Raw genomic sequence first — 16,435 nt, 5'->3', positions numbered from 1 at the left:
TGATGATCCAAAGAGATACAAAATTCCAGAGAATAAAACAAATAGCATACATACATACAAAAACACACATATGCAGTTATGACCAAACAATATTAAATTTAAATTTTAATTACATTTTTAATTTCAATAAAATCAACCATTAGTTTATAATTATTAAATTACTTGAAGTGTTTTGTATTGTAATAACTAATAGTAAAGCATGAGGATAAATTGTAAAATCCATGAGATTTGGAAAATAAGACTCCAAATCAAATCATTTTATTATTTTCACAATTTGTTTGCTTTAAAATCTTCAGCAGGTTCTCTGAATCTCAATGTATTAATCACAAAATGGAGTCTATACTTTTCTCACATTGCTGTAAAAAATAAGACAAGTAACATTTGTGAAGTGTTAGCTGCTCAGTCATGTCCGACTTTCTGCCACCCCATGGACTGTAGCCTGCCAGGCTCCTCTGTTCATATACTTCTCCAGACAAGAAATCTTAAGTGGGTTGCCATTCCCTTCTCCAAGGGATCTTCCTGACCCAGGGATCGAACCCAGGTATTCTGAATTGCAGGCAGATTCTTTACCTTCTGACCCACTGGGGAAGCCCTAGCATATGTGAAAGTGCCACGCAAATTAGTTGCAATCACTATTGTCATTGGTATGTTGCTATTATCATTGTGGCTCAGACGGTAAAAGCGTCTGTCTGCAATGCTGGAGACCCGGGTTTGATCCCTGGGTCAGGAAGATCCCCTGGAGAAGGAAATGGCAACCCACTCCAGTACTCTTGCCTGGAAAATCCCATGGACAGAGGAGCCTCGTAGGCTACAGTCCGTGGGGTTGCAAAGAGTCAGACACAACTGAGTGACTTCACTTACTTACTTTACTTATGGGACACTGACAAATCTGTGGGTGTAACTGCTATTCCTTTATATCAGAATACACTCTTCTTAACTTCCTGCTCCTAGTGTTTAACCTAAAATGAACTCAGCAAGCCCAGGAGGCAAATAAATAACACATGATCATGTCTCTACAAATAGAACTACTCCCTTACTCAAAGTGTGGTTTCCAGACTAGCAACATCAGCATTTCCTGGGAGTTTCCAGAATGCAGAATCTCAGATCCCACCTCAAGCATGAGGAATTAAAACCTACACTTTAACAAACTCCCCAGGTGATCCATTACTGCATGAAAATTTGAGAAGTACCTCATAGCCTCATGCCCCACACTTCTCCCATTCTCAAAGTGCATTCTCATCCAAACAATACACCAAAGTTTGTTCTGTTGTGCCAAAGGATGGCAAACAACTCAAATTTTCTCTTGCCTTCTTGGTTTTTGGGTTATAATCATCACCTATTCACCCATCAAAATGAATGAAACTGCAATAGTGTGATGGATCTCCTATGGCACAAGGTGGGAGAAAAATGAATATAAGGGTTGGGATTAATACACCAAGTAGGAAGCCTTTAGTAGGTTACTTAGCTTCTACTAAACTCTAAGTTTAGTAGAAAACTTAGCCTCAGTTTCCTCATCTGAAACCTACTTCAGAATACTATGGACAGAACTAAATGAATAAGTATGTGGAAAATGATTTTCATAATTACTTGTAAGTTAAAAAGCTAAATTTGGTGTCTATATCATGCTTTTAACTATAATTTTTTAAAACATAAACTGCACTAGCCACTTCTGTGACCTCCTTATAGTAATTCACACAAGTTCCTCTACATCCTACTACATCTACTACATCCTGTTTATGAAAACAGACTCCCTGAATTACAAATCACAGCAGTACAGACATTATTTTTTTGTTCTTGTTAGTGCACAAACTTTGCAGATTGAATAATATGAAATAATCGCTTATATGCTTCAGAAAACAACTCAGAAAGTTGGTTCCCTACCAAGGTGTTTGGATGAGACACAAACTGATGTGAACTGAACCCCTTCCTCAAAAGGGTCTGAATTCTTTATGCCACTTTAACGCTGAAGATTGGAGCTCAGTACAAACTATTATTAAAGTCACAACTCTTTGTCTTTGTTACAGCTGAAATCACTTCTGTCACTCAGAACAGCACTGAGCCCCGTCCCTCTTCACTTACGGCAGTCAATTTCATCCGCGCCGTTTGGACAGTCTCGGGTCCCATCACACCGCCAGGATGCAGGAATGCACCGCCCAGGCTGACACTGAAACTCATTACTGCGACATCCTGTAATCCCACAAGCAAGAGAAAGCCAGCTTAAAAAGTTATCCACATAGATATTTCAAAGAAATACAGATTTTTGATGAAATAAAAAAGTATTCCACTAATTAGCAATCAAAGAATATAAATTACTTATACAACATTTTTATGATTATATTCTGTTTTGGGGTTTGCAGGAAGGTCACTTTCACACACAGCTAACTAGAAGGCACCTTGATGTAAGGAATCTGGAAATCAATTTGACAACAGTTATCCTGCTTTTTAAAAGCACTTATTCTTTAATTTAATTTAAATTTAATACTTCTTTAATTTAATACCTTTACTGCTACACTTTAACAAGCTTCTAGGTCTTTTATTATGCCTTAAGGAATGAGGCAGAGAATTTAAAAATTTATGTGTGGAGATTTTCATCTTAGTATTATTTATGATAAATGAAATTGCAAGCCTCCTAAATGTCTAATGTGAAAATGATTAAACTTTCTTGTATCTGTATCTATATATTAGGAGCTCATTAAAATAGTTATGAAGAACTAAATGATTTGGAGAAATATTTACAATATAATGTAACAAAGACAAGGGAACAAAATTTTACCGAAACAAATAGAAAAAAAGCACAGAAAAGACCAGAATGCTACGGGTAACTATCTCTGATTAATAACATCATGAGTAATTTTTTCATATATGTGAGAGTGCTATTTTTTTCAGTTTCACACTCTACAGTTTTTTTAAGTCCCTTTTTATTACTAAATCATGTACAGCAATTTATGGTTCTTTGTTCTTAGATACAGACCAACATCTTGGCTTTTTGTTTAACTTATTTGTAAGATGTCAGGTACAGCTCTTCTCCGCCAATAAACAAAGTCCAAAAAACAAAAAAAATCTCTGCAGCCAATCTTGAGTGCACAAACTTGGCATCAAAGTTGCCACATTTCCAAGTGGCAGTGATACCCCTAGTGATACCAGAAAGAGAATATAACTTAAAGAAATTCATTAAATTCAACCAGTATATCCTGCAGCTTTCCTACTTCTCCCTGGGGGACTAATCTGGCAGTTGGAGGTCCTCAGAGTTTTCCCAAATACCTGACCAGTGACCTCCCTATACATTATGTGCTGTATCATTATCATGTTTTTTTTTTTAAGAGAGCAGCCAACATCAGCCCAACTTGGAGGAGACTCAAAATTATTCTTTCACAAGCCCATGGTGGTAGAGGAATAATTTGGGGGGTTGGAAGAATAATTACACTTTCCCCATGTATTTAAGCAATCATGCTAAATTATCCATTTCAATGTTTGACTAACTAACCTGAAATTAAGTAAATATACAGATCAGTTACCTACTCCAAAAATAAATAAGCAACGTGCTATCCTGTCTTGTGTAAAGGCAGGCATATCAACAGCATGACATAAACATAGTTAAGTGATCTATTCGTAGGGGATATAGGCTACTTTGTTCATGGAATGTTCAAATCTGATTGTCTGGTAGTGACATCCTGATTTATAATGTATGCTGCAAATGGTCAGAAACTTTCCTTGACTAAATGGTGGTACCGAGTGGTACAGGAATACGTACACCCAAATACCTTCTATAGACTAATGCATGATGGTGGTTGGTGGTGCAGGTCTGGGGTTGGTGGTGCAGGTCTCTTATCAACTACCTTTAAAACACAACAACCTCCCTTGCAAAAATGCCCCTAAGGAATGTACAAATTCACTCTGGAATCCCAGAACTTCTCATTGGATTTTGTTCTACAAAGCAATATTTCCATGAGAGATTAGAGGCTTTGGAGGTTTAGCTGTTAACACAACATATATTAAATCACTTTTATCAATTAGGTCTATTGTTAGTAATCCAACATAATACATTTGTAAATTCAGTACATTTGTTTCCCTTAGTATCTAATAATTTCTGGTTGAAAAAGTGGAGCTGTCTAAAGGTCAGTCGACTTACAAAGAGTTTCCTATTGCTGGAAAAATCATACATTTAGAAACCGAGCATACTGAAGCAAATTCTCAGTATTGCCTGTTTTAAATATATATATACATACATATAGTTATTTCTTAATCAACCTTTTTTTCTTTTTTCATTTAAGCAACTTTTATTACAAGTCAAATGTTGAGGTTGTTCTTTGTTTTTGCTAAAATATGAAGTTAAGCACATCATGAAAAGAATACAAAATAGATACACAAGATTAATTTCTTAAGCATTTAAAAGGCAATTCTTTAATATCATAAATTAAAATTTTTTTTAATTGATAGAGAAAGTTTTGCAATTAAGTAACCCTTTCTAGTTCGTATTTTTCACATTTGACCTCCCAAATGCTCAATCATCTAAATATATGAAGCCCAATTCACTCAACTTAGCAATAGATCCATGATAATTCGTCAAGTTCATCTTTTCAATGTCAACTTCCATGTCTGTTATAAGTCCCAAATGACTATTATTTGGAAACACCTCTCAAGAAAAGCAAATGGGTACTTTATCATTGCTCGGTGGTAACTTATCAACCAAATGCTCCACTATTGTTAGAAAACGATCATCCATTCTATTAATATTACAAAGGGAATATGTACTTGATAAACATAATGGAAAAGAATATGAAAAGAATGTGTATATATATATATGTATAACTGAACCACTTTGCTATACAGTAGAAATTAACACATTACAAATCAACTATACTTCAATAAAATTTCTTTTTAAAAAAAAGCAATGCAGGGAAATAAAAAAAGTTTCAATCTCTTCAAGAAAAATTACAGTGGACATAGGAATAAACCTGTTTTTTAACCTTACAGAGCTCCAAGCTGGAGAAAAACATGAGTAATCCTTTCTTCATAAATAGCCATAGAGTTTCCTGGTTTAAGTGTTGGGCTAAGAATGTGTTAAGATAAGATACTAGAGTAACAGATAATGCCTCAAGGAGGAAAGAAGTTTGTTTTTCCCGAAGGGGCAGAGCACAGAACTGAGGCACCACTTCTGTATCCTTTGCAGCCTCTGAGCACAGTGCTAGGCACATGAGACAGGAAACACATATTTACCAGGAAATGAGGGTTTCTCTTTGTAAAAGTCAGTCTCTTGGGATCATTACAAGCAAGAGATTCATAAAACCATCAAGGCAAACAATGTCTTTTAATTGAAACATACTATCTTAAATCTATAGAAAGAAAAATGAAACCTGGTTTAATCTGAAATAGGAGGACTATTTAAAAGTTTTTAAAGAAAGAGAAAAATATTACCATATTAATGTTTCATTCTTTTGCTCTTTCCTAACAGTTTCTTTTTCCTCTCATGAATTCTCTTCTTAGAAGAAAAGGGCAAGTTGTAGTCAATAGAACATTGTCCAAAGTTAACAGAGTAAGGTAATTTCTATGGCAAATCCTATTTTCCTACTCGATCCTCTAACACATGCTGTTCTATTCAGACACTTTTGGTCTACCTGAGGAGGTACATGTGCTCTTTTTAAAAACATGTAACACTATGTGGCATTTTTAATAATCCTACCTTCACTGAACTCAAATACACTCCTCAATTCACCCATAATTTTTACTTTACTTTTTCGGTACTTAATTTTACTCCCTTGGTGCAGACAAACATATTTGTGATATTTATAAACTGGTGATGGTTTACTACGATTTTCACACCTTATCCATAGCAACAAGGCCTGTCCCCTTTGGAAGATTTAAAGCCACTTGCTAATTTCCAAACTTGACACTGCAGCCCTGACACCCAAGGGTAACAAATTGCCTGGTGACCTTGCCCTGCCTAATGTCAACTAGTGGAACAGCCCACTCAATTGATGGAAATGGAACAGGACAGGTACAGCAAACCAACCTGTTTACACTACTCTTCCTGTGCAACATTTTAGCTGCCTGGTTTTCAGAACAGGGCGCCAAATAAGTGGCCAGAATTATTCTTTTTTTTAAAATCCAGTTTACAAACAAACTGAGTTGACTGCTTCCCCCAATTGTTTCAGAGCCCTGATGTTTTGATAGAGGGAAACGATATTGGTATTAAGAGGATATTTCAAGGGACTTCCCTGGTGGTCCAATGGTTAAGACTTCACCTTCCAATGCAGGGGGTGTGGGTTTGATTCCTGATCAGGGAGTTAAGATTCCACATGCCTCATGACCAAAAAACCAGAACATAAAACTGAAGTAATATTGTAACAAATTCAATAAAGTCTTTTTAAAAATGAAAAACAAAGCAATAAGTATATTTCAAAAAGTCAAAGGCTTTGAGGGAAAACCACAAAGCCAGTTGATGAGTGATCATGTACACATGTTATTTAAATGCAGTTTCTTTTTTAAAAAAAGACCAAAAGAATATGATGTCAGATTCAAAAAAGCCACAAAAAAATTATACCCGCTGTGTGCAAGACTTTGTTTAAGGTTTGTGGAAAAGACAAAGAATGATAAGCTATGATCTTTCTTATACAGAGCTTACAAATTTATTGGGAACAAAAGTTATTTATGCATTATAATTTACATAGCCATGTAACAACAATAGCAGTTATTTGTTGAGCACCTACTATGTGTCAGATGATATAAAAATCTTTATACACATCCATTAGATTCTTTTAGAACTAGATGAAGTAAGAGTTCTATTTCCTTAGTAGGAGAACTTGCACCTCAGAGACATCAGTCAAATTCCCACAGATGCAAAAAATGAATTTTTTGCAGAAAAATGAATTTTTGCAGAAAATGATTCAGACCCAGGGCCTATATTCTACTCTTTATCTCACATCCCACAAAACAAATGACAGTTTTCAATCACTCATAATTTACTTATTAAGTGCCAACAGTATTTTAAGTGTTTCCCATAGATGACCTCACTTATCCTCACAACTATGAGATAATACTGCTATAATACTATGAGATAGTATTATAGCCCCATTTCATAGATGAGAAAACTGAGGCTTGACCAAATCTCACAACTGGTAGATGGAGAAGCAGGGATTCACACAGCAGGTAGTATGACCCCAAAGCTGTGCCATATGACAGTAGATGATTTGGTTCCAAATAAGCACCAGAGACAGTAAGAACCAATTGGTCTCATGGAGGAAAAAATGAGCACCATAAGATGGTGTGATGAGAGAAGGCTTCTCAAAGGAGAAAAGACTGCACTGGGCCTGTGTGAAAGACCAGGACTCAGGTGGATGACGGAGAGGCCAGGCTTTGTGTAGGGTCCAAACAACTTGAAGGAGGCCCAGCTTGGGTGAAGTCTAATGAGCAGGCCTCCAAAGCCCAAGTGTGGGAACCTCTTCAAACATGGAGGACAACCACACTGGGTGATGGAGAAGAAAGGGCCTTGAATGTCAAGAAGAGAGTGACATGGTCAAATGGGTTGAGAGTGAGAAAACTAAGAAATCTTTACTGCCAGTAACTCTAATGGGCTTCCCTGGTAGCTCAGACTGTAAAGAATCTGCCTGCCGTGCAGGAGACCTGGGTTTGATCCCTGGGTCAGAAAGATACCCTGGAGAAGGGAATGGCATCCCACTCCACTATTCTTGCCTGGAGAATTCCATGGACAAAGGAGCCTGGTGGGCTACAGTCCATGGGGTCACACAGAGTCGGACCCAATTGAGCGACTAACACTTTCACTTTCACTTCAGTAACTATTAAAACTAAAAGGCTCTCTGGGTGGATACATATCGAATGAAGATACAGATTTGGCCATGAGAAGGCCTTGGGCTCCTCAGAACCTTGCCCAGAGCCGAACTGGCGTTTAGAATCAAACCCCATTCCCGCCAGAGACGCTGAGAGGGTCAAACAAGCCTTGTACACACCGGGACCCAGGGACCCCACAGAGACTGAGATAGAACTGTGTTTGAGCATCTCCTGTGGAGCTCTGGGTGCAGCAGACTTGGGTGAGCTTGGTGAGCAAGGCAGTGGGTGGTTCATTCAGAGGCTCTGGTAGGCATGGGCTCACGCTGCAGCCCTTCCAGTTGCCCATAACTGATCCAAAGCACTCCAGTGCATGGCAGATGGCCAACAGTTTCCACAGGGGCCACCCAAGGCCTTCTAGTGTTCTGTCTTTTCCAAGCTGAATGGATGTGTCTGAGCATCCAGCATGTGGAATTGAGCCAGTCCTTGGGAGATAGCGGGTTATAAAGACTGCTGAAAGATTTAATAATTTTTAAAGTGTCTTTTCAATGATCAAAGGGCAGCAGAATAACATGATACACTATCAGAGAAGCCCCTCAATTCTGGGAAGTGGGAAGTTACGTTTCCACCTTTTCTAACTGAGCTATTCCTCCCCCATTTTGTTTAAACACTAGCTACCAGCCGTTCTCCTTTACCCTCATCTCTTCCATACCACTTCTTTTTCCTTAAGCACCTCTTAGCCCTACAATCAGACTGTCCATCAGTACTGCACTGAATTATAAATAAAATCACATGTCCCAGGGACTCTTGACAGGAACGTGATGGGCACGTAGGGTGGGGAAATTATTCAACTGCACTGGGCAAAGCACAAATGTCTAGTGTCCTTGGCCCCTGACAAGTGGAATGCCAAGAGTGCCCATCCCCTGTCATGTGACATACATGTCCAAACACCCTTGAGAATGGTGGTACAACCCCCAGTTGAGAACAACTTAGAACACCTAAGCGGCTTGGACATTCAGAGCTCAAAATGTCTTACCCCACATGAAAGAGATCATCTAAGAAAACCCCTATAAGAAACTCTTCCCTCCTAAAGATAATAGAATTTCTTAAATGACAATCATACTCCCTCCCACCCATCAATAAGAGGGCCTGGGGTTGGGCAATATCATGCCCCAGCTACTAGTACCAGCACCTTGAAATGAACTTCCCTGGAGAGTGATAAAGAATCCCAGTTCCAGGAAAGCCTGTTCCATCCTGGAGTGCTCTATGAGGTGTCCACATGCTTACCCATTCAAGGGTGAGGGGAGTCACAGGAAAAAAAAAAGAAAAGCCAAAATCTGAAGTCCTCAGGCAGTTGTTCTTCACTAATGGAAAGGCTCACTGCTGTGAAAAACAAGTCATAAACACACCTGCTTCTGGTGCAACCTTTTCCCATCTGTGTAATTATTAGAACAAAAAATATATATATACTTTTCTCAAACATCCTCTCCTCACCCTGCCACACTTACAAATAAATAAATAAATAAAGATATAAATTGACAATCACCTGACTGCCTAAAACATTCAAAAGAAGCTACTTTGACCAAGAACACAGCAATGAAAACTTCCTGCCAGCCAGTACCAAACACTGATTTGTGTGTGATTTCTGTTTGTTCTAGTCTTTCCTGTATTTTCTCGTATAATCCGTGCCGTGTTTTCTTTAGCAGCTGAGTCACTGAGGTTCCTCAGAGGGACGCATACTCCACCTGGGAGCAAACTAAGCCCAAGAACTTTGTCCCCACTCCCCACCAAGGAACTAACTGGTTATCTGATAGCCAAAAAGCTACATGCATAGCATGCTGAAAGAACACTATCCAAACCAAAGAAAATAGTCTCCCTGCTCTGGTTAATAAGAACCCAGTGAATCCAACCCCATAGGGAAAGAGTCCAGCACCCTTCAACACAATGTCTTAACATGACTTGTACAAAAACTATAAATCACCCCCATTTAAGAGCTGATTTCCAACCCCAGCTGTCCAAAGTATTCCTACATGGCTTACTGATTAGCAGTATAAATTATGGGAAAATAGTTCAATGGAATCAAAAACTAAAAAGGAAAATCACACACTTATGAGAAATAAGGGATTGCACAGATCCAGGCAAACTACTTTCCTGCTTAAGGCTTTTATAGGGTGTGATAGACCCACTCTCAGTCCGAACGCAGAGTTTATAAATAGCACCAAACCAGGGTTTCTCTCATTAACTAGTCTCAAGTGTTGAATCATAAGTCAAATCAGTACATGTGTGTTAAAGCTACAGGCATCATTGCTGTTTTGGTCAGCTTAAGTAAATTAGATCACAGGTTATCAAATGATCAATGGCTTGATACCAGAAATTATGACAATAGCAGGAGAAGAAGAAATTGACTCCCAATTGATGGATTTGGTGATTCTCTACAGTCACAGGGCAAATCATTTGTAACTATAAAACAGGTCTTCTGGACTGAATCATACAAACACTTTCTTGTTCTGATCTTATTTTTTTATTATTATTATTAATGTAAATTAATAATAATACTGTTTCAGGTGTTCAATATAGTGAATCAAATTTTTATAGCTTACACTCAACATTATTAGAGGACTTCCCTGACGGTACCATGGATAAGAACCCACCTGTGAGTATAGGGGACCCAGGCTTGATCCCTGAGCCGGGAAGATCCAACACGCCATGAAGCAACTAAGCCCTGTATGCCACAGTGAGCCTGTGTGCCACAACTATGAAGCCCGCATGCCCTAGAGCCCACGCTCCACGACAAGAGAAGCCACCGCAACGAGAAGCCCAAGCGCCACAGGGAAGAACAGGCCCTGCTCTCTGCAGCTAGAGAAAGCCCGCGCGCAGCAACAAAAACCCAGCTCAACCAACAAATAAACGGTTATTACAAAATAATGGCTATATTCTTCTGTGCTGTACACTTTTCCCTTGTTTTTATTTAACAAACCCTTTGCTGTACTTAGTCCCTCACTCTATGCTATTTAGTTCTTGACCATTCACAATAGTTACACCAATATGCTCTCAAGACATGAAAAGGGATAAAAGAGGCAGAAATGGACGAAGAAAGAGAAAAGAGGAAGAAAAAGAAGAGAGAGGGGGAGGAAAGGAGAGATACCAAAGTCAACCAATATCAGTGTCCAAACACTAAATGTAATGAGACCTAGCATTGTACCCTAACCTCAGTGGTACAAAATGGTAACTCACTCTTCTTTAACAGTGGCCCAAATCCAGGTTGGATTGGTTTGTAATTGCTAAGTGGGTTTATAGGTCACAAATTTCTTGCTAGGAACTCTAAGCTCTCACTTGAAATGTGTACATTTTCAGAAAGTGGAGATTAGGTATAGTTGTATATATATTATGTATAATATATATAATTGTATATATATGCATGAAATTTACTCTGAAGCAACCAATGCTTACACATCAATAAGCAAGTCTAATGACAACTCTGGCCAGAAATATTGATCATTGTGAGGCTTATGGTGGGGCTTATTATAGTGTTTACACAAACACTGACCTTTTTTCCCTTCTAGTCACCTTATATCTCAGAAAGGGTTTCATTAGAAGCTCAAAATTCTCCCACCGTGACCTGATATATATATATGAAAAATAAAGAACAGAAAAAGTAAATGAGATTAAGAGACCAAAAGAAGAGTGATAGCAAGGTGATAGGAATTTATTATGATTCTACCAAGAACAGCACATAATTCTAAAGTGTGAGCTCCTAAAAGCAGGAATAAATACCTCTGTAATCCCAGAGCCTAGTACCCAAATCAATAAACAAATGATATGAGATGCATTAGAATATGTGGGTGAAGCTGATTTCCAAAAGATTGATAAAGCCTTGAGATCATGATGATCTGTGTACTTTTATAATGGATCCCGCCATTTTTCTTCCAATCTAACTACCAATGGAAAAATTATCTTCCATATTGACTCTCTAAAGAGTCCAAAAGACTCTTTAGAAGCCAACCCCAAATCCCTGAGAGCCTCTTTATATGTCTGGGTCATTCTCTGCTAATTCAATAAACGATGGAACTTCCCCCTTCCCCTGACCTCGACCCATATTATACAAACTATTTATATACAGCATTACTCTGGAGTACTCTGTACCCTCCCCCACAAAAAAAAAAAATAGGGGAAAAAAAGGAAACTGCAAGAGAATATCTGATTCCACAAATCAAAATTTGTAATTTTTATAGCACATGGATCTCTGCTCAATGTTATAGCACATGCTGGATCCCAGGGAAGTTTGAGGGGTAATGGATACATGTTTATGAATGGCTGAGTCCCTTGCTGTTCACCTGAAACTATCACAACATTGTTAATCGGTTATTCCTCAATACAAAAAGTTTTTTAAAAATTTGTAATTTTTATTATAAGTGATTTGCAACATATGCATGAAGTTACTTTCCGTATAGAATCAAAGGTAAAGGTGTATTTGGTAAGTTGGAAAACCATAAAATAGGATCTATTACATTTGCAAAGACTTGCGTGGTAGAATGATATAAAATTTCCTGTGTCTCCTCTACTATAGTGATTTTAGCAGACTGAGCAAGAACTTTAGGACGTGCCTCACCAGCAGGTTATCTGTTAAACCAGGAGTCCTTTGGCCCTGGTTTGCTATGCCTGGGCTTAAATAGCATTTATGGGTCTCCAAATCACTTCCAGGCTCTATAAATGTCATCACTTCATGTTATAATGTGAAACTCAGTAGCTTGTTGACACAGAATCAACAATATTATATTATCACCCACTGATACCCATGTGTAATGAAACAGTATTTGGGTTTCTGACTAAATACGGTGAATTTATAATTCCCCAATATTAAAAGCAGCTTAAATAAAATTATAAGTTTATCTGTAATGATGGTCAAAAGCAGGAAGATAAAGGTAACGTATATTTCCTAAGATTTCACCTCATCTGTATTTAAGTATCAATAAGTAATGACCGTAAGAACCTATTTTTGTAATTAAAGTGTTAACCATGCAATAAAATAAAACTTAGAATTTTAATGATGGAAAAAAGTAGTGATTTCAGTAATAAACTATACTAAGAAGTACATACAACAAAATCTCTGACACAAAAAATTAAAACTATTGCTTACTAGAATTTTGCCTATATTGTACTTTTTAAAAAACTACAAGAAAATAAACTGATATTAGGAATTTTGGTCAAGAATGGAGTTTTCAACTATCATCTTAATTCTGAAAATTAGACATCTAGAATTATACAGTGCTGACTTAGACAATGAATGAATAAGTTGAGATTCCAAATACAGGTATCATTTAAAGACAATTTTAATTAAATTCAGTAAGAAATTCAGATTTTTCATTTAGGGCTAAAATAAGAAGATAGTGATGGAGATAACACTAGATTAAGATCCAAGACACAGGGGTAGCACAGACTACTGTCCCCATGTCATTCAAAAAGTTCCATGAGGGCTGGAATTCTGTTTTATTCACTATTAAATCTTCAGTCAGTAAGGATTTCTTGCTTAACTGATTTAGGTTGGTGAACATGGATTTAAACTCTGATATGCTGTTCCCTGGATTTTCCAGGTGGCTCAGTGCTAAAGAATCTTCCTGCTGAAGCAGGAGACACAGGTTTGATCCCCAGGTCAGAAAGATCCCCTGGAGAAGGAAATGTCAACCCACTCCAGTCTTCTTGCCTGAAGAATTCTATGGACAGAGGAGCATGGCAGGCTACAGTCCATGGGATTGAAAAGAGTCAGACACAATTGAGCAACTAACACTTTCACACTTTTTTCATGCTGTTACCTTACCTGCAAAATTTCTGACCTGCAAAACCAAGTTCTGATGAGGATTAAAGAGGTCCCTGTAAACCAAAAGCACAAAGCCTAAAGTATAGCAGTCCCTCTGTGAAGGGCGGTTCCCTCCTGGGCATACCCACTTCTCATCCATCTCAAGTATTCTAACAGCCTAGAAAGTAAAATATTCAGGAACCAGTGCCTTCACCAGATAAGACCTGTCTGTTCCCCTAACTAAAGACAATTAGTTTGGAGAGAAAACTCCCAGAGCCTGAGCCCCCTTGCTTGTGAGAAGCTCAGCATTTAGAGCAAGGTGGTTGGTTGCCTGCCCATGAACAAAGTAGCCACTGGCCCCGTCTGAGATCAAGGACAAGACCGAAAATCCAGATTTATCCTAGGAAACACAGGTCAAGCTGGGGCCAAAACCAAGCTTGCCACTGGTTTTCTATTTTCTTCTCAATGCATTTTCCTATTTTCCTACAATAAACATTTTTATTCTTCATCTATTTTAAATCACTCAATCTCAGGTGAGCCTCTGGAGTTTTTATGCAAACTCCCATAAGTGTATAATTTCAACACACACACACACACAAAAAAAAAATTTCAACACACACAAAAAAATTTGATGATAAATATAGAGGCTTCCCCAGAGTGGGCTTTAAATCATTATATTAACTTGGACACAGCAAGTTTTTTATGGTCATAAAAGTATTCCCCTTGACCTCAGCACTTCCCTCAACATATGGCATAGAACTGAGGACATAAAAGAAATTCAGGATTTTAATCAACTGAAGCTAAGCTAAAAAGCTTTTCATTAAGAAAGTTCATAAATTCTCCAGGGCCTAGGTTCAAAAACATGAAATTCCAAATTCTTCCTTAGAATGCTTAAGATAGTCGGTATCTGAATTCTCTAAATGTTCGCTTATGCAATATAAAAATGCTACAAATGTACATATTCTTTGACTAAAATCATATGTGGTTTATGGCTTGCAATATACCCAAAGGAAAACTTTATCATCTTCAGTTATTACCTTCTCTCTGGTCCAACCCTTCCAAAAGGAGGAATAAAGTACCCCATCATTGCCATGACCCCAGCCCCAGGCTTTCCTGGTAATAAAACACAATTCTCATCACCCTCCGAAATAGTCTCCACCTTATACAGCAAACGCTCCAAACTCAGTTCGATCCAACAGCATGTGTTGAGGCTTGGGCAGAACATCTATTTGTACGCTCGAGGAAACAGAATAACAACTGTCAGGACCCACAGTAAAGACAGAAAGTCCAGGATAATTTGGCCGTCCTCAGTCAAGCCCATACAACCAGCCCACCTCCTGCCAGGACTAAGTGAGGCCAGTTCTTCCCTGGATAAGAGTATGTTCACTGTTTGTTAAGAGCACTCAACACTTCACTAAGTTTTGTAGGTAAAGTTACAAAGAGGGAAAAGCAACTTAAACCTAAAAGCTTCCTCTGATAGTCCAGGAATGAGGCGATTAGGGCCTTATCTAGTTAAAGAGTCCCACCTCTGCCTCATTTCCTCCACCCAAGTCTAAAAATCCTTTCCTTCTCTCCCCTTTAGATCCCCATGACGTGGCCAAAGTGTTCTGAGCCTCAAAATCTGCACCTAAGTGAATTTACTCACAGAAAAGTTTAAGTGAGTTTTAAAGCTTTCTGTGGATACTGATATTTTCAGCAGAAAACAGGAAGCCCTCAAAGAAGTGAAATTTCTAATTGTGGCATTTTAGGCTTCCCTGGTAGCTCAAACAGTAAAGAATCTGCCTTCAATGCAGGAGACCCGGGATCCATCCCTGGGTCAGCAAGATCCCCTGGAGAAGGAAATGGCAACCCACTCCAGTATTCTTGCCTGGGAAATCCCATGGACAGAGGAGCCTGGCGGGCTGCAGTCCACGGGATCCCAAAGAGTCAGACACGATTGAACGACTAACACTTTCACTTTCAATGCCCAAATACCTTCTTCACCAGAATGATGGCACAGATTTTAGGATCTTAACAGGACTCCAAACGTGGTACATGGTCAGCTATCTTTGCTGATACCGGAAATGGCATCAGCACTGAGATAATATTTTTCCATAAAAACACAGGCCATCAAAAATACAGTCCAAGGGTTTCCCAAGAGAACTGATAACATCTCTGAATCACTGTAATGTGTTTTAGATTAATCTGGGATTTAGAAAAAGGCTCTAAGAAAATATTTCAAAATGAATGATGCCAAAACCCATGAGAATCAAGTAATGAATATGATTTACTGAAATACTGTAGTTTTGGTTCTTCTGTAAACTGAAACCCCTTGCTATACTGTTTGTAACTCAAAGACTTCCTTCCATTGGAAATATAAGATTTACCGACTCCACCCAATGTGTATGTGTATATCTGTGTATATATGCATACACACACACACACACACACACACACACACACACACACACGGAAGCCCAGCATTTCAAAGCTTGCTGTTAAGGAATGGAGCTGATACACTTTCCTGAAGTTATACTTTCCACTACACCTGTAGGAATGCATCTCAAGTAGAGGAGTCTACTTTTCCCTTCTTCCATTCAACCCAGCATGTCTAAAAGCCAACAGCTTTTCTACAGAAGTTTAAAAGACAAAGTCTGAATAACCAGATGGCTGTGCGCTTGATATACTACTCCAAAATGGGGGTGGGGAGGAGTGGGGTGAGGAAAGGGAGAGAAGAGGGACGACTGCTTAGAAACCAAGTGACTTTCCAGGGAGAAACCCCTGAAGCCTACACCTGGGTTCAAAACTCTAGCTCCACCTCTTACTAACACTGTGGTACATGAGCATGTTACTTAATTTCTATGCCTCAGTTTCCTCATC

At 38.4% G+C, this 16,435-nt stretch overlaps 1 protein-coding gene across 1 annotated transcript in view; it reads right to left on the bottom strand.

Moving 5' to 3' along the window:
- Positions 1-16,435, bottom strand: part of LRP2 (LDL receptor related protein 2) — a 176,544-nt gene that overhangs the window by 139,712 nt on the left and 20,397 nt on the right. The window contains exon 2 of the mRNA XM_043894725.1: positions 2,080-2,187. Coding sequence (XP_043750660.1) covers positions 2,080-2,187 — 108 coding nt within the window. The remainder of the gene's footprint in view (positions 1-2,079; positions 2,188-16,435) is intronic.

Source organism: Cervus elaphus, chromosome 33 (assembly GCF_910594005.1).
Source record: "Cervus elaphus chromosome 33, mCerEla1.1, whole genome shotgun sequence".
NCBI classification, from domain to species: Eukaryota; Metazoa; Chordata; class Mammalia; order Artiodactyla; family Cervidae; genus Cervus; species Cervus elaphus.
The sequence above is the reverse complement of the archived record's forward strand: the minus strand, read 5'-3'. Positions and strand labels throughout refer to the sequence as shown.